The sequence below is a fragment of the Astatotilapia calliptera genome, chromosome 16, assembly GCF_964374335.1.
Source record: "Astatotilapia calliptera chromosome 16, fAstCal68.1, whole genome shotgun sequence".
Lineage (NCBI taxonomy): Eukaryota > Metazoa > Chordata > Actinopteri > Cichliformes > Cichlidae > Astatotilapia > Astatotilapia calliptera.
This window is the reverse complement of record NC_137437.1, coordinates 14,538,980-14,558,063: the sequence shown is the minus strand read 5'-3', so window position 1 is coordinate 14,558,063 and position 19,084 is coordinate 14,538,980. Positions and strand designations below refer to the sequence as shown.

The following is a 19,084-nucleotide window of genomic DNA, read 5'->3' as shown; positions in this document are numbered from 1 at the left end:
CTTAAACTTGAATTGCATTATTTTTCTTCCATACTCTCCTTTAACACTCGGGAGACTCTGAATGTGGGTGAGGTGCAGTTGCATTCACTCATCTGTTGCCCTCACCATGACTGCTAGGCTTTGCCACCAGGTTGGTCTTCTTGTTGCCAGAAACAGAGGGACGCAGAACTGCAAGGAATTGTGGGAAACAGAGTCTCTTTCAGAATAAAATTCACAAGAAAAGCAAAGCAGAATGTGGTCAGCACTGGAGAACAGACACTAAACTGAAAACAAGTGTTGATTAATGTAAGAGTGCAAAAATAATGAAGAATGTCAAATTTCAAAGGGGAGATGGATCAGAGCAGACGTACGCAGAAATACTTGCACTAAAAGAAAATAAAAAGACACATAATACAACATAAACATAATAAAAGCAACAATGCAGCAGCCAGACAGGTTGCATGTGACGTGCCCAAAAGCTTCTTGGTAAAATCCTGCCACAGAGGAGTACCACAACCTGTAGCTCATGTAAAGTCGGTGTGAAAACTGGAAATAAAAGTTTGAACCACTCATCCTAAAATCTACAGAACTGAGAAGTGAGGAAACAAAAAAATAAAGCCAATACTTAAACCAAGGCAGGCCGAATTCTGGGGTAATGAAGCATTTTTTGACTCATTTCCACTAGAAAAATGTTTGGGATTTGACCATAAAAATGTTCCACAAAGAATGCAAAATAAATAAATAATAATAATAGTAACAATCGGACCAAACAGTGAAATCAGTATCACATCATTTCAGTCTGAGCTGCTTAAATGAACACGAGAAATGAACTGGCTTTTGTGGTTTTGGATAAGTGATCACAAAGAAGTGCAAGGTTCTGTAATGAAAACACCTCAGCTACAAACTGTCAAACTCAGTTTTCTTATCAGGAAGATTCTGCTCTGACTTTAGGCTTTTGCAAAAAGCAAAATCATCCTTAATTAATGCCGTTTTATCACAGAGGAGGTAGAGAAACTCTGGGAGGCTTGACACATAAAAATGCCTTTACGCGTTTCATATTTGACTTCTTTAAAGAAAACCTGCTTTAAAGTTTGTGTTTCATTTCCAGAGCCATTTGTCATCTCTTATCTTGGATATTCATTAATGGTCACTCTGGCAACAAGATAAAAAATAATTGTCTATATAAAGATGCCAAAAAAACATATAATTTGGGTTTGTCTGGAGTTGACTTCTCCATGGTCAGTATGAATCAGCGATGTCAGGCAAAACAAACTGAATCAATATGATTAACACTGAAAATATAATCTAGGAGGACATCTGACTCACATGTAGTGTACAGCCATGGTAAAAAGAAAGTACACCGTCATCAATTCTAAGATTTCACATATAAGGACATAATGAAAACTAATCTGGTCCTCAGCAAGTTTTAATGTTATTTCAGTACAACAACATATGACATATTAGACCATGTCATGATTTATTTAACAAAACCTAGTGTGTGAAAAACTAAGTACACCCTTACTGGTTCCATAGGAATTAAGAGGGCCAGTGGCAGCCCGGTGCTGCTAATCATATTCACTTGATTAACTGATCATAAGCATATGTGCGCCTCTATAAAAGCAGCAGTGGTTTGCAGGCTGGATTATAAGGCCATTTCCAAATAACGTGAATTCCATTATTCTACAAGGAGAAAAATTATTCAGTAGTAGAAAAGATTGAAGACACTGGCCAATCTTCCGAGGAGTGGATGTCTCAGCAAATACAGCGCAAGGGCAGACCGTGCAATGCTTAGATAAACTACAAAAAAACCAAAGAGCTGAGCACCTCTACAGGTCTTGGTTAACATGTTAAATGTTAAAGTCCATGATAGTACAATTAGAAAAAGACTGAACAAATGTGACTGGGTCAGAAAGGTTGCCAGAAAATAACTCTCCAAAAAGAGCACATGGCAGCACAAACAGCTGATATGAACTGTCAGGCATGGTGGTGGAGGGGTGATGATTTGGACTTGTTTTGCAGCCACACCTGGACTCCTCTGCATACCAAAGTATTCTAGAGTCAAATATGAGGCCACCTGTCCAACAGTTAAAGCTTGGGCAAAACTGGTTCATGCAACAGGACAATGATACCGAACACAGCAGGAAATCTACAACAAAAATAGTTGAAAAGAAAAGAATCAGGGTGTTGCAATGACCTAGTCAAAGTCCAGACCTCAACCTCCTTATAAACCAATACCTGCAAACTCCAATGGACTGAAGTAATGTTGTAAAGAAGAGCAGGACAAACTTCTACAACTTACAAGTCATAGGGGAAATGATTACTTCCTACAGCAACATACTACTGCTAAAGGTGATTCTGCAAGCTACTAAATTATGCAGTTAGTATTTCGCAAACTGCTTCTGAATTTTGGCATAGTTTCTGTTAAATTAATAATGACACAGTGTAATATGCCATGTGTTGTTGTTCATCTGAGGTTGTATTTCAGGACTATTAGAAATTGGCTTGTACCAGATTTTTCCAGACACATGAAATCTTGGAATTGAAAGAGGGCATATTTTGTTTTTACAATGACTATTGTTGTCCAACTATTACCAAAAATAGCCCATAAAATCACAAACTATGTCGATTGGGTATGTGTAATATGAAGAACTGACAGCTCTGACAGCCCTGTCTTGGTTAACTGAACAAGAAATGAGCCATCAAGGTGTAAAGTGGAAAGTCAACAATATGTCTACAAAGTGTATGACATGATGAGAGCTGCTCTACAGTTTCTACAGCAGGTGAGTTTGGTTTGATGTTTCACAATAAAACCACTAAAACACCACATTGAGCCTGCAATATGCCAAAAACATCTGACTCAGATCTGTGATTTAAAACAGCAGCAGCGGTGTGAGCGCTGGTTTCTGTCAGATAACTTCATCTTCTTTAGGGTTAGAATGTGAAAATATATGCAACCAAAACACCAAGATTTACGGTCAGGCCAGACAAATATTCCCAGTGAAATACATACCAGCGTCTCACAACACCGGGGTTATTACTTTTGCAACACACACTCAGATTTCATGTGTTTCATGGATGTGATTCAATAACGGACACGTGCATCCAACTATAAGCACAGCTTTCAAAAACAATTTCAAATTTAAGTGCCAGTGTGAAACTCGGCTCTATAAAGCTATTGTGGACACGCTCTAATTCTTAGTTTCATTAAAAGCACACACTCTGTACCAGCTGCTAGTGTAGTATGCAAAGCTTTTGATATCAACATGAACAACTTCGTTACTTTATAAAGGCAGGAAGGTGAACTATGTGTAGATGCTGTCCTTTAAACAAAGTCAGTGGGAGATTTTGTGCTTAGATGAGCAGGGCGGCAGGCAAAATAAATGTTCCTTTTTTTGTAGAGTTGCTTCCAGAGAGCCTTGCGACTCCTTGAAGACCTCTGAAACTGTCCAAGTTTCCAGAAATAACACATAACAGCTGTGACATGGGACTGAAGCATTGAACTGCTCTACACAACTCCCAACAACAAGGAGTGAGCAGAGCGCCACCATTAAATACATGCGGTCCAGACGTGGTTTGCATTACTATTTGGGATGGATTCAATTATTCTAATTAACTGAGCCTGCCTGGCAGAATGGAAACAATGTGAATCACCAAAAAAAGGGGCAACCCACATTCACCTTTCCCAGCTAGCACTCTCAGACTAACATAAACCAGTCCATATGTGCTTTAGACTTGGTAATATGAAGACAGTTGTATAATAGATTTCATAATGTGTGGCTTCAGTCTCAGTCAAGTGAAAGCCTCTGGGACTGGACACATCAGACAACACAGACCATGACCAGGAAACACTGTCACATTGACGGATAAGCTGAAAGTCACAGAGCGGAAGTGCATTGTGACAAAAAGCACAGATCAGTGTGATGAAGTGGGATGGGGCGTGACAGTGCCTCTGAGGTTAGTGAGTTAGGAACACTGGAAGGCAATTATCTTGGTTTGTCTTTACCAGATTTTTCTTTGGGCCACACGATACGTCTAGGAGGAGCATTGCCCCTATGATGCGCCCCACTGGCTGCTGGAGGGAGAGAAAGGTCTGTTATATAATGTTTTGTGCCACTGAGGAAAAACATACCAGTACCAAATAAGAAGAAAGGCGAGATATCTGGGTAGTGAACAGGAGCGTATGTTTAAAAGAAAAAGAGATACAGAAGAGAAAGAAGGACTGTGGTGGCTGTCGGCACAGCACTTGTCTTGGCATTGGTGGCGTAAAATGTGATGTGTCCTGGCCAGTGCTGAGGCCAGACTTCCCACCTGGCCAGCGAGAGGGACCGTAAATCATGTTAACGACCCTTATACCATAGACGCCATTGCTGCTCGTGGTAAAAGTGTTAAATACATACCAAGCACATGTGGCAGAATGTGGAGAGGACAAAATTGATTGACTACGGTATGCTCTCACCACATATCGTGTAGCTAAAATCACTAGTCATGAGTTTGTTTATCTTCTTCTGTAGCTGTAGTGTGTGTAAGCGTGCTAAGAGAAGGTAATAACCTGAGGTAGCTGCTTGGAAAAAGAAATAAGTGAAGGGAAAGTGAGTATTCCATTACCGCCAGGTGTGCTGGAACTGTGAGAGGAAGTGACTGTCCTGGATTGTGAGAATGGTCTGGCAACATGATTAGTGGAATGAGAAGGAACCGATGTGCGACGCAGGGTGGTGTTTCTTCCTGCTGTAGGAACAGATGAGCTAATGGGAGAACGAGGAACTTCAGACGACCCGAGAACACCAGGACCTAGATGAGTAGAGAGGCAACTGGAAGTTAGTTAGTTGGGAGCTGGAAGGCTTGACCTAGATGGGATAAATGGTAAAGCATGTACGTGAAAGAGAATGCAGAGGAGCAGACACTGGATGAAATGACAGAGCGCCATAAATGAGATCGAAAGCTAGCCAGACTAATTTGTTTGCGAATGGGCAGGGGTGAGGTGAAGTGTGCTGCACTGAAGATGGAGCCACACATGGAGACAGGAACAACAACAGGACAGGGTGTGTGGGGTGATTGGATGGAGATGGAGATGGGGAAGCAGTGACATTGTCAAATGGTTTGAAATACAACTCAAAGCACCATTCTCTGTGTGGCTTGACAAAAAAGCAGAGATGGTAATGGGACAAACTTGTCATGGTGTTTACCATGATTGTATCTACCAGCCTTCTCTGTAGCCAGGGCAGGTCTTGGTAGAGGCTTGCCCTCTTCTTGTGGACTAGGAGCTGTGTGAAAGAAAACTCACTTTATATCTGGTATAAGATGCATGTGAACATAGTTTTTGTTTTTTTGTTTTTTTGTTTTTTTACAGGGGGCTTACCCTACTACTATTTGCCAGTTGTTGGTTTCAAAATGAATGCATTGACAAAAGTTGTGATCACAATATTTAAGAATTAACTCATACACATGTCATGCAGTTATCCTCTTGGGTTTAACTAAGGTATGGATTACTATCAAAATATGTAACTTACTAAAAGATACATTCTAGCTACTTCTGAGATAAGAGATGTAGAACTCTTTCTTTAAAACAGTTTCTTCATAAACTAATTCCGCCCCCATTAAAAATTAAATAATAACAATTAATAGCTAAGATTTTAATGCTTAAATTGCGGATTACAAATTGTGGATTGAAAAGTAGGGTCTTTACCCGTAGGGACTGCCTGCTTTGAGGTGACCTTGGTGGGATCAGAGTAGGTCCTGGAGTGAGGCTGAAGCCCAGCTTGAGGTTTAGGTTGGGGCTTAGATGGAAGTTGGGGTTGTGACTGGGCCTTTGATGGAAACTGTGGCTTGGTAATGGGTTGAGGTACAACATGGTCCTGGGTATTTTTTGGAGGTTGTGATTTTAACTGTGGCAGAATTTTTGGTGGAGAGTTTTGTTTATCCCTAATTATTGGCTTTGAATGACTTTTTGGAAGTTGAGTTGATGGGTGAAGCTTGGGCTGCCTTTTTGGTTGAGAGAGTGGTTGGGGCTTAGTTTGGTTCTTGGGCTCGGGTTGTGTTGAGGGTTTGGAATGGGAAGAAATTATGCTTGGTTTTGATGCTGGTTGGATTCCAGACTTGCGCCTGGTACTTACACCTGGCTGTTGTTGTGGTGTCTTTGGTTTATGTGGTGGATTTGGAGATTTATTTTGTGGATGAGGTTGAGGTTGAGTTTGAGTCTTTAGCGGTCTTTTCTTGGTATAGGGAATGTGCTGGGGTATTGGATAAGTGGATTGAATAGATGGCACAGGAGTGGTTTGGGAACTTAGTTGATCTTGTCTCTGAGGCTGTGTCTGGGTCTTATGTACCTCTTGTGCTAGTGGTTGGGCCTGGCGTTTGGTGTAGGGTGTTGGCTGAGGCTGTGGTTCTGATTCAAGATGTGGTGTGGTTTGAAGATGTGATTGGGGTTTTGGTTTTGTCTGAGGCAGTGAAAGGGGGTGGGTATGCTCTGTAGGCTGGGATACTGCCAGGTGTTGTTGAGGTTGGGTATGGAGTTTGGGCTGGAATGTTGTTTGGATTTGCAGTTGAGGTTTTGTTTGAAATATAGGCTGGGCTGTTGATAGGGGTTTTGGCTGTGCATGGAGCTTAGTACGGGCTGTTGTGTGGGGTTGTAGTTGGATCGGGACTTTCTGCTGGAGTGTTGTGTGGGGTTGTGGTTTCATTTGAATTTTGGACTGGGGTGTTGTGTGGGGTTGTAGTTTGGTTTGGACCTTTAATTGGGGTGTTGTGTGGGGTTGTAGTTTGGTTTGGACCTTTAATTGGGGTGTTGTGTGGGGTAGTGGTTGGATCTGAATTATAGACTGGGGTGTTATGTGGAGTTTTGATGTGGTTTGGACTTTGATTTGGGGTGTTGTGTGGGGTTGTGTCACAGTTTGGTCAGTGGGCTTTGGGAGACGTTGAGCATTAACTCTGGGCTTCATTTGAGGCTGTTGGGGTTTGGGCTTTGGTAGTCCTGAATACTGTTGCTGGAGCTTCAAGTTAGGTTGAGGTTGTACGTGCCCTCCATGATTCTCCACATTTGCCTGGACTACTGGCACAGGTGCCATGGTGGTTGTTATATGTAGTAAAGGATGGAGCTTGGGAGTTAATGGGACCTCAGATCTGGAGAGGTCTCCTCCTCCTGGGTTATGTGAGAAAAAGAAAAGATGCCCATGAAGCCACAGTTGTGTACTGTAAAATTTCAAAAATAATCTTCTGTTCCATTTACAAAATGTAAAAAAAATATATACATATATATTTTTTTCATCATCCAGGAAAGACATAAAAGCAAGAGAGCCAACAGTTTAGACCAACTGATGTGCTACTCAGAGTAATTATTGAAAAAAAAAAAAGAAAACAAGCAACACTGCTCTATGTTTGTCTCATAGGCCAAGTGCAATTTCAATGGCAGATAGAGCTTGTGCAGGTATTATGTGTTATGACAGGAACGGCTATTGTTGTTAAGTGTGATGAGCATCTAAATTCACTGGTTATGATGACTTAGTGTGGAAGTTTGATAGACCATTCTAACCTGGTTGTTCAATCTAATGAGATGTTCCCATCAATGAGCAAGAATGAAGAAAAAGAGGAAGTCAAAAAAGAAGAGAAGGAAACGAGGAAAACAATAGTATTGTTATAAAGTTTTCCATTCTCACAACTTTATATCTATACACCACCTCAGTGGATCTCAGCACAAACAGTGATGTTAATGCCGTTCAGCTTTGATTCATGGATTTAAACAAAACAGACAACAAAAAACAGTTGATTTGATCATGCACCAAAGTCTCTGCTCTTTTGGTCTGTACTGCTCCCATTAACATTTAGCATATCCTGAAAACACAGGGAGCTGTGTAGAAAATGGATGTAATTTCGAATTATAGTTAGCCCCTTGAATTAAAGCTACAACTTCAGTAACAGATCAATTTTATCCAATTTTAAACTATGGTGGCGTACACGGCCAAAAGTTTGGAATGATCTCCATTTACTTGAGGAACTGACTATATCCCATTTTGTGTTTCAGTGTCTACCTTCATGGTTTCAAAATACATTTCCAGCACTGTGTTTCTGCAGATCCCTGTGTTTGAGAACATAAATGTAAAAAAGAGGGAACAGACGACAGTGAAATACAGGGAAGAAAAAGGAATAACATAGTTTGTTGAAGTTCCTGTTGGAAGAAGAGAAAAAATTCCATCATGCAGTTTATTCATGCAGATTTCCACTGCCACCAACTCCACTGCATTAAAAGCAAAAGCCTCTAATCATCCAAAAATGGTAATAACCACACTGTGAATCCTGAAATAAAAATAAAGAGTTTAACATACCAACAAAAAAAATGCTAGACATGGAAATACAAAAAACTTTTTAAAAAATACAGTGGATATATCTGAGATATAATTTGGAATATGTATGATATGACTGAAATCAATTTTTTTGAATGAGCAGCAGTTAATGAGGTTCTCAGAGCTCATTAAAAGTCACTAATATCTCAGGAATATAAAATCGTTTTGGCTTGCAGGCTTGTTCAACTAACTTTCAACAACTGAACCCTGAGAACATCATCAACAATCTCTGCAAGCTTTTGTTGTTTACCTAAAATCCCATGCATCCAAGATCACCCACATTATTGCAGCCCAAACAGCTGCTCATGCAACTAGTGCAATTCCGTCCATCATTTTACACAGCTGAAATGAGAGCCATGAAGCTTTTCAAAAAGAACCATGATTCTCTGTTTACCAATTGGCTGTTTGTTGATCACAGCAGGTGCAGGTCCACGAGTAGACAGGGTTTCCTTAGTAGTAGTTGTGGTTTTGGTTGTGGTTGTGGTTGGCGCTAAGAAAAATAGTGTATGTTAGTATAACCAAGAGAAAAGGTATGGGTCTACAACCTGTAGAATGTGCAGGGCAATATTGTTTGTATAATAAAAATTAGCTTTCACGACAGCGATAGAGAAGTCAGTGTCAGACATGAGGTCCAGAGATCTTTCTGACCTCTGAACTCAGTTTTAGGTCAGAAAAATCATTACCAAGAGTCGTCTGTGTGGCTATGTTCCTGGAGAAGGGCAGTCTGCCCCTGGTCTTGTTTTGGACTGACAAGGACAAAGCAGAGATTAAAGTCAAGGAGAGAAAAATTACAATGGCTTAATTTTCACTTCTGAAAAGCGGTAAATGATCATGATTAGTCAGTCATTTAAAAACAGCAAAATGTGTTTTGAAAGAGTCAGTTCACTAAACGTTTTGCACAAAAATGTTTAGTGCTGGTTTAATCCTCCAATATTAAACAATTAGGAAATAATTCAAATGTGCATTAATTGATTTTGGTGTCAACAGAAACAATTTGTAGATGCAATGCTGACATTTCATCCCTCTGTCGTATTAATACTCTTTACCGTCTTTTAAAATGTAGAAGTGAATAGCAACCCTTTTGACATTACTGTACACCGCCTAACATTACAACACTCCACACCATCATAATTGCTGTAGAAAGTTAGTTGATTTACCTTATCAAAACTAATCTTTTTAGACTGCGTTCAGTGGAATTGTGTTAAGCATTTGAGTATCTTGTTTATTATCAGAGAGATTAATTCATGCTGTGGTATGACAACAACCTCAAACATATAATCACATTAAAGACAAATCACTTTAAGGAACATAAAAAAAGGAGTCCAACGGATGATATCACCCCCACAGAAAATTCTTCATAACTTTATTGAGTCACTCAGGCATTACTTGAAGAGAAAGAAGAGCTAGAAAAGATGGAAAATCCGTGGAAAGTTCTTGTAGATGTTTGGAATACAGTGCTGAGTACTGTTAAAAACTGTACTTTGCATGCCCAGCTAAGTAAAATTATTTTAGAAGCTGGAGGTATATGGGGAAATCCTGTCCGCAGAACAATAAATTATGGCTTTATTAATATTTCCAGTGTTAAATCTTAAGGTAGGGGTCAGTGGAAAGGAATTCAAACAGAGATCTCTAAGCAGCAGTAGATTCTGCCTTCTGTATCAAATTCAACTCAGCAGTGTCTCTCTGTTTGCTTACCTGAGGAAGTGAGGTGAGGAAATGAGGGCAAGGAATGGGGACCTGAAGGTACAGGTTTCTGATGGGTGAAAGGCAAAAAAGACATGAAGAAAAAGTGGGTTTAGTCTATGACTATCATAACAGGTGAAAAGAATTAGTATTTGGGCTGTACCATGTCTTTTCCTTTGTTGCATAACCTATAACCTATGGCCTCTTTACACCATGTCAAGTTGGTAAAGTCCCTAGTGAGACTCTTGTTATTCAAAGCTTTCCTTTAAGGGCAAGTCCTGAGGCTAAATCTCAACAGCTGTGCTGTTTTGTGAGATTGGCATGATAGAGCAGAGCCGCGCTGTTAGAAAATTTGTGCCACTTTTCTTTTCTGAACTCTTTTCAGCATTATTATCCCTCCTCCCTTGTGCCTCCAACTCATCTCCCTTTTTTTTAATCCCCACTCAAGTTAGCTGTAGCTGCAGACTGCTCTCTTTGGCTTGACTGCTCTCTCAGTCCTGGCTGCATCAATGCCGTTTCCATTCAGCAGTTGGATGGAAAATTAATGAGGCAAACAACCCTGAGAATAGCATAAGCTCACCAAAGTGTACAAGGACTCTAAAGCAGATTGCCCGTTCCAAATGCACAACCAGTTCCTTTTTGTTTTCTTTGATAAATGGAAGTATACCTGTGCCATTTCATTACACACACTTGTTTACTGCAATACTGAGCCTATTCGACCTCTAGTAGCATGTGTATCCACATAAGAATAGAATAAAACACTGAATATTTGGGTTTGTTTCAATAACAAACTGGCTGTGTCCATTACATACCGCAGGGCTGACTGGAGGCCTAAAGATTTTCCTGATGACCTTCTCTAGAAACACAAGAGAAGAATCAGTAAATAAGTGACTTCAGTGGAAGAAACAATGTGAAAGGAAAAAAAATGGTTCGATTCAGTAACTGGAAATGCAGTACTGCACTGTAGCCTTGTCATGCTCACATAATCGGTAAAGACTGAAGCCCTATCTAAACATGCACTGCAGCCCTGAAGTCCTCTAGTCTTTAACAGAGCAGATTTTGGGATTGCACATGTCAGACTGAATGCTGAATTGTCTTTAACCTGCTCTCAGACGACGAGACAACCAGATTCTTATGACTCTGTTCTTATACGAAAATGAGTTGTAGCATTTGTCCCAGAAATTTCTACCTTTTTCCTAGCACTACCTGTCAATCCATGTTTTTATTAAGATGTTAAAATAATTGTAGTCAGATTCGAGGTATTTGCTACAGAAGGTGATAATATGGCTAAGCAAAGAAGTCAAACTTGCCTTCGACTCCTGGCATGCTGATGTTGTGAACAACCGGCCTGCTCCACACACCGGTGCCATCCTTAGAATTTGGCTGGACACCAAACTCATAGACTGTGTTTGGCTTCAGTTTGTCAATGACTGTATCGCTTGTTGGACAGGTCTGGTAGTTCCACTTCCTGTTCTTCTCACGGTAACGCACTGTGTAGTGTCTGAGAACAAGACACAGAACAAACAGAACAACTCACACACAATGCATCCACTAATGATCACATCTGGAGGCATGATGCAAGAAGTACAAGGAGAATACGATGCTACTGTTGTAATATTTTTTCATTTTCTTTTTAGCGAAACCTTGCATGCTAACGATGCTGTCAATTAATTCCATTTCATTAAGCAAAGTGACAAATGAATCTTTCCATGCCACATTTCCATTTCTCTTGGATTTCCCTTGGCTACATGGGGCGCCTTGAACCCATCTTCTTAAAAGATGGAGTCAAAATCAGAAATCCCCCTGAAAATGGTTCAATCAAATTTATTGCTGTGTATCGCTGCCATCATCTGAACTGCACAGTGAGGTCGTGATTTGACTTGACTTGAGTCTGTGGCACAACTTAGTTTCTTTCCTTTCCTTTAACAGAACCAACAAACACATGGTTATTAATCTTTATATAAGACATACATATGAAAATAATATTTAACCACTGGAAGATTTGTTGCAAACAACAGAACCGTCACTTTAAAAAAAAGTAGTACTTCATCAAACACAATCTGTGTCACAGATTGTTGACTCCTAAACACCTGTGTGCACAGGCTGCCCTGGATCCACTGCTAAGTAACACGAGAGGCTTCAGGGACTCATTTACTGTTTGTGCACTTATTCCAGACTCTCTGCAGCAAATGTGTGTGTGAGAGGATAGAGATTGGACAGAGAAAGATTTATTCCACCAGCTGTTACTGAGCTCATCGTAACAACAGTACAGCATTGGTACAAGAAAATCTCAAAACCCTAGACTGGTACTTTAGGAAAAAAGTACAAGCATTTAGTCTAGTTTGGCTGCAGTGACAGTTATGCCACTGGTAAGCATTAATATATTGCAAGCAGTAAAAGGGACGGGTGCATAACATATCCTTAGAATAACAGATGTCCTCATTCACTTCTGAGGAGCTGGGTCAGTGGGATTGATAGCAATAACTGCACAAAGCTCAATTGAATACTCCAATTTGCTTTTGTGACTTCAAAACCTCTGAGCTGGCAAACATAACACATTTTTAAAATAACTCCAACTAATTCCTCCCAAAGATGGATATATCTGATGTCTATATGATATAAACATTCAAAAATTCACCACAAACCTTAAAAAACAATAAAAACAGCAACACACTCCGTATAGCCCCATACATAATGGAGGTTCTCTTAAATTATTCTTAAACAAATTCAGCAAAACTTTTTTTTAAATTGAAAAACAGTTCATTTGACATAGTTATAATCAGGGCGGCACATAAGTGGTCCGCAGGTGCGCATTCGCTGTCAAAATAAAAGACGCACCACCAGATAAGAAGTTGGAACGCGCGTTTCCGTACATAAGATCCGTAAATTCCGAGAATACGCGCTTCTTTTGCGGTGGAGGAACACCAAAGTAATTGCTTATGGAGCTTGCTTCTTCGACATCTTTAAGAGTTCTGAACAAATGTGTGTCCTCCTCCAGAACATCTTATGTACGCAAACGTGCGTTCCAACTTCTTATCTGGTGTGTCTTTTATTTTGACAGCGAATGCGCACCTGCGGACCACTTATGTTCAGCCCTGGTTATAATGTTGCCAAACTGCCAAAATTAAAAAAACAGACTAAATGATAAGATATTAACATTATATTGTGTTTATATTACCAAAGTCACAATGGTTCTGTCTCATTTTTTAAAGAAAAGCCTGCTTTGCGCAATGACACATTTAAGCTCACCCATCCTCCAGACAGTCATTCATGACGTTGCCTTCATAAGGGGTTTTCAGCAGTGTCCCCCAGGACAGAAGAACTGAGGTTGGCGTCACCGACCCAATGACCAGGTGCAGCGGCTTCTGCAATTCCACTTTACCTGAGAAAAGGTTTGCATCTTACTAAATGTGCAAAAAACACTTTCAGCAAGTCACATTGGTGATAACTTCCTTTGCTTTAAGCAGACATACCTGTGCACTGCTTCTTCACCTCGTTAGCAGGAATAGGCTGGACAGCTATAAGGTACTTGGGCTCAGCATCTAAAAGCAGAAGAACAAACTGCAGGTTATATTTCCTCTGAGCCTCAGCAGCAAACACAATGTATTGATGAACACCTGGTCCTGCAGGGCACATCACCAGGCTTTCTTACCAAACTCTGTCTCATATGGTTTTCCATCTTCTGGCAGCTGAATGAACTGTTTGGAGAACATGCTGCCGCCGTATCCCAGGATGTATCCCTCCAGCCTGGTGTCAGTGTTGGGACGCAAAAACTTCATCACAATGGTGTCTCCTGTGGTGCTGATGCGGACTTTCATGTTTTGGCGTCTCACTGAGGAAGCAGCATCAGATTTATGTATTTTCTTTTACATTTTCTTTTGTTTCTTTCTTTTTTCTGCAGAGGTACAAAAACTGTCATTTTCAGTACCTACACCTTCTCAGACTTTTCTGCTGTCCACTACTTCAAAAGCAACAAAGTAGCAAGTACAGTAAAAGCAGAGATTTGTCTGGTTGAAGTTCAACTGAGGTACAAGACAATAGTTGTGATTTCTAAGCAGGCACATGTCTGCTTGCTTTCCAAATTGATAAGAACATTATTGTTTTCTGCAAACTACAAACATCATAAACTGCAGCTTGTTGCAGTGATCAAGGACTTTGAAGTGCTCTGAAGCAGCTTTTAAAAACAGCAGTGCATATCCAATCTTTGATCATTTCAGATATCAAAAAAAAAGATCAGCAAAGCTGGAACATTCTTGTCTTGATTTGAAAACTGGCAAACACAAACACAAAGAATACAGTCCCAGTCAGATAGGACAAATGCTAGATGAGAACAGGCACTAAAGAGGAAGAGAGCTTCCCCAGAATGCACACCATGGCTGTATTTTCATGGTGACCTAGAAGAAACCTTCAGCGCTGACACGTCCCATGGAAAATGGTCTGTCTTGGCTTTAAAACAATCTGCTTATCTATATTAAATGGTGTCATAAATTCCTGAAAAAGTTGGCATCATCATAAAGTCAAGGAAAAAGGAACTCTCCGTGTCTTCAAACACAATATGTGGAAAAGTTTGTTTACCTTTTCTCATTATTTGCCTCTGTCATGTGGCCCGTCACACTAGCCAATAACTAGGAATGCTAACAATTAGCCAATTTACAATAGGAATACTAATAAACATCAGAGAATTGAGACAAGTGCAGCTGCTCCAGGAGTGTGACTGACCCTTGCCTGATGCACATGTAAAGCAAAAACACCAGTGCACACTTGGATAATACGCTGTGAGCAGTAATGATGGAAAGACTGTCAGTCTGCTTTAATTCAGTGACGTCATCCTCTGCATCTTTAAATATTTTTTTGCAGTGGATCTCACAATTGAGCCTACATGCACTAAATTGCTCATAGTCTACAAGGTTTAAAACAATGGGCTTTCTGCTTGGATTACGACTTGTATCACAGTCTCCACAGCACATGTCCTTGGCTCATATTTCAGTTAAATGAAATAGTGGAACTTTGCAGGAGGAATACTGCCAGGAAGCAGCCAAATGCCAAAACAGACACTGACAGTGAAAGAGGGGGAAGCCCTGGATTTGAAAAATACCCTTATGCTTTTCCAGCGATGTGTTTCCTGTAAAATCTGCATTTGTTTCGATTCTCACATCAGTATTTCCGATAAAAACAAGAAACTGGTGCAGGGGGAGATGGGCTCAGAGTGCATAAAATATTAGGAAACTTCTGGCAACACGTTTTAAACTCCAGAACAAGCAAACATCGAATCTGCCCCATGACAACCTGCCCAAAGCCCGGTCATCTGGCCCATGCAACGCTTACACACTGTTAAGGCTTATCTGTATTTCCAGAGAAAAATGAATAAAGGTTTAGGAATGAATCCAGTCAAAGTGCTGACAATAAATCAAGTACAGTGAAAAGGAAAAGCACTGATGTTCAAGCTGTTTTTACACATGAAATGTAACTTTTACTTTTACGTTTGCTGCTGTAAAATACTTGTTTTGATTTAGGCAAGGGTGTAGCCCGAATAAAGCAGAGGGGGGCAGGACACAGGACTGCCACTCACAAGACCATCATTACCTGTGCTTCTCTTAAATCAGAGCAAACCATCATCACACAAAGACCTGGCAAGTTATGGACCATTTAATGTCAAACAGTGTGTTCTCACATGCACCTAGAAGAGTTCAGAGCTGAAATTAAAATCTCACCCCTAATAACCAAGGACGGAGTACTGAACAGGCCAAAAGGAGGGTCAAAAAAGGGAACCAAAACAACAAATTCATTTTTTCCTGTTTAGATCTGTGACCTGTTACATAAGCGTGCTGGAGGAGCTTTTGCAGCTCTGCCCAGGGGATCAATAATAAGAGTCGCATAATCGGTCCATGTTAAAGCTGGAGAGTGGGACTTTTGTATGAACATGAACCTTTTGCCATATAAGTTAACCCGATGTTGATTAATCCAGCACTGAGTAAATCTCTTGGCAATATCCTAGAGTGTTAAAGTATCATTTCTGTGCTGGTACGCCAGTAGGTATTTCACTTCAGCGAGCAATGATTAGTTTGCCTTAGCTGAAGGAGCAGACCAACACACGCATAGCATGCGACACCAGCTAGGAGTATGGTGGAGATCATGGCAGAAAGACTTAAGGAAACGTTGAAGAAAAGCTTGTGATATTAAAAAGAAAAATCCATGTTCTGAGGAAGGATAGGAGTCTGAAAACGATAACGATCAATGCTGAGAAGAAGAGAAAATGTCATAATTGCAAAAAGAATGAAAGAAAACTGATTAAAAAAAGCTGCTACTATGCCAACCTGTTTTAATCAGTTTCATCTGTATGTTGCACACACACAAACACGCACTGGGGGGTGAAGCCCATTCATCACTGAATACTGTATAAGCACATCAATCATAACACTGGGAGTTGGCCTATAAACTTGTCGGATTATGCAATAAACTTTGCCACATCACACAACAAACAATTCTGCTCGTAGTCACCCTGGACCGATATCAAGACAACGTAATCCTGCTGGCTGGATATAGAGAAACACCCTCAAATGGGAAACTTAATCTTGGCTCTGCAGAGAGGCCGTGTTGGATCACTGATGGATGATCCTGCAGTAAAGAGAGTAGGTTAATTGGGTTGTCAGTTGCTCTCTTAAGCTTCAACCTGAGTGCAACGTGATATTTTTATGTTTGGTCATTAAAATTAAACATTGCAACATGGATCTGCATAACGTATGGTTTGTTGGCTTTAAAACATGATTAAATGTCTGACATTATCAAACTACAAATCTTCACCATGAGCAGCCCTCTCTTGATGTAGTAGATTGTACTAAATGAGAACAAATAGACTGACTTTTCCACTCATGCTGATTTGAGAACCAATGGATGATAAATACAGATGCAAAACCCAACACAACCTCCCCATAAAAACAAATCTGAAGGAGGCTGCGAGGCTTGTTTTGTTTTCAAAATGCAATGGAAAAGAAATGTTGCTGTCTTTGTTTGAAGTAGTTTTGGTGGATGGAAGTGACACAGAACAGTGGTTTCATGTTAGTTTGTCTTGAGTCAGAGCAGCTGAACACCACAGCTAACCAAATTTCAATACAATGCTTGTGATTATTGCTCTGAAGCCCGCGTTAACTATATAGACAAACATGATATCCTTCCCAGTATCCTCTGATCTGGTGTAGAGTATTTTGGCCTCTCGGATTTCTGTCCTGGAAGTAAAGACGTAGAGAGACTTGGCTTCCTCTTCCTGTGAGGACAGACAGATGTTTTATGGAGCTTGGTATAACAGTCACTTTCATGTAACAAAATGGAGTGTTAACATTTCTCAGAGCCCCGTGCCAGCCAAAGCAGCAGGTGTTTGAAAAACTGACCTATAATGGCTCTAATGAGAACCACTCCAGACCAGGATAATTCAGCCCAGAGAATATCTACTGTAATTCAGCAGGAGACCGTACCTTGCAGCCTAGCAGCAGATAATTGTGCCTGGAATTTGACTCCTACTTTTTACCCCAACTTTGGCTTCCATGCAGGTCTCGCCGCGCTCACATTTAATATCCCCCCATGTCAGATTCAACTGCAAGGAACAGCTGTTTTCCCTTGTTCCTATGGGGTAGCTCCATGTCGTCCTTCACCGCCTTTTCTCCATCTCTGCCATCCTGCATGACTCAATAGCCATCCTTCCATCAACCTGATCCTCTTTTTAACTTCCTAAAGTGCTTTGAATTCATCTTTCTTGTCCTCTAATCTCGTCCACTTTCCTCTCTCCTGCCATATTTCTCTCTCATTAATCTCCACATTGCACGAGGCCATGTTTGGTCTGGCACAGCTGCAGTTAGCATCCTATACAATATATTGTCCTCAAGTGGGATAGTGGTAAATAATTTTAGCATTAGCAGAGATTTAACTCATTCAGATACAGATGGGAAAAATGTTTAAGAGCACAAATGCATAACTAAGAATTAAAAGCACTGGAAAGTAGACTGACATCCATATATTTTGCTCTATCTGTCAGACAATAAAGCAAACTAATTTTGCAGCAAACCAGGTTTTATCTTTGGTCCAAGTAGAACGATACAGACATTTACCCCTCTGTTCCCATAGCATCAATACACACAGCCCCTTTCATCTAGCTGCCAAAGCTGCACACTGAGATTTGTCTGTAAGCCAACTTCAGTGAGCAGATTACACACTGGAAGCAGCCTTTATTTTCACCAACTCCAGCCCTCTCACCCCAAATCACTTTTAGTACCATCCAAATCTTTAAAGGGCACCCAAGTTTTAGTCACAAAATACATCAAGGCTATGAAGCATGGTCTCAAAGTTTGCTTTACTTTGTGTGTGTACTTTGGTATCTGGATAATTACATAACATGTAAAACATTTGCGTGTTTTTCCAAGAATGTTGCAAGAATCAAAGTAGACATAAGACTCAATACACGGGGTGGTGTTGATGAGTTGGAGACCTCAAGCTGATTTTTGTAGATGTCAGAGTGGAGGCACTTTAGCAAAAATATTTTTCGGTCAGCAGGTTTTTTAAATCTGAAGAGTCTGTATGTATTTAATTTTAAGTGGTGTTTTCAGGGAGGCTGGTAATCTGGTGATCTTAAACTATAGAAGGAGAACTACAATGAAGAAAATCACAATGATCACTCATTAAAATATGTAACAAATACCTCACTTGTCATGCAATCAGTAGTTTCCCCCGTCGCTAATTTTTAAGCACATGACAGTAAGACAAATGCAAAGACCACCTACCTCTGACCACAGAGGGACCAGACAGAGCTATCCTAAAGATGAAGACTGCAAGGATAAGGGCTAGAAAGATGTGCGAGTGCTGCTGCATCTTCATCATCTGCTGATGTCGGCTCTCAGATCTGCAGTGATCTGAATGATCTCAGAGATCTCACACCACGAGTGAGTCAAATAAATGCTTTCACTGATTTGTCAACAGGTGGTTGAGTGAAGTGTCTGCTGCAGAAATCAGGCTAGACGTGTCCGAGTGGCTGGATACTTGTCTGAGCTTCTGGTTCTCGGGACTAGTGCTGTTCCCTAGACTGGACTTCTGGATGCAGCAGG

At 40.5% G+C, this 19,084-nt stretch overlaps 1 protein-coding gene across 8 annotated transcripts in view; it reads right to left on the bottom strand.

Annotated features, from left to right (window-relative positions):
• Positions 1-19,084, bottom strand: part of abi3bpa (ABI family, member 3 (NESH) binding protein a) — a 26,333-nt gene extending 7,249 nt beyond the window's left edge. The window contains exons 1-14 of one of the 8 annotated variants that reach the window (XM_026143988.2): positions 18,764-19,084; positions 13,648-13,827; positions 13,469-13,537; positions 13,245-13,377; positions 11,306-11,496; positions 10,808-10,851; positions 10,008-10,065; positions 8,996-9,058; positions 8,707-8,802; positions 5,663-7,114; positions 5,163-5,240; positions 4,585-4,767; positions 3,983-4,051; positions 106-168 (exon numbers count right to left, since the gene is read on the bottom strand). In XM_026143988.2, coding sequence (XP_025999773.2) covers positions 106-168; positions 3,983-4,051; positions 4,585-4,767; positions 5,163-5,240; positions 5,663-7,114; positions 8,707-8,802; positions 8,996-9,058; positions 10,008-10,065; positions 10,808-10,851; positions 11,306-11,496; positions 13,245-13,377; positions 13,469-13,537; positions 13,648-13,827; positions 18,764-18,860 — 2,776 coding nt within the window. In that variant the 5' untranslated portion in view covers positions 18,861-19,084. The remainder of the gene's footprint in view (positions 1-105; positions 169-3,982; positions 4,052-4,584; positions 4,768-5,162; positions 5,241-5,662; positions 7,115-8,706; positions 8,803-8,995; positions 9,059-10,007; positions 10,066-10,807; positions 10,852-11,305; positions 11,497-13,244; positions 13,378-13,468; positions 13,538-13,647; positions 13,828-18,763) is intronic. The other 7 variants (XM_026143989.2, XM_026143991.2, XM_026143993.2 and 4 more) reach the window with 7 other exon arrangements.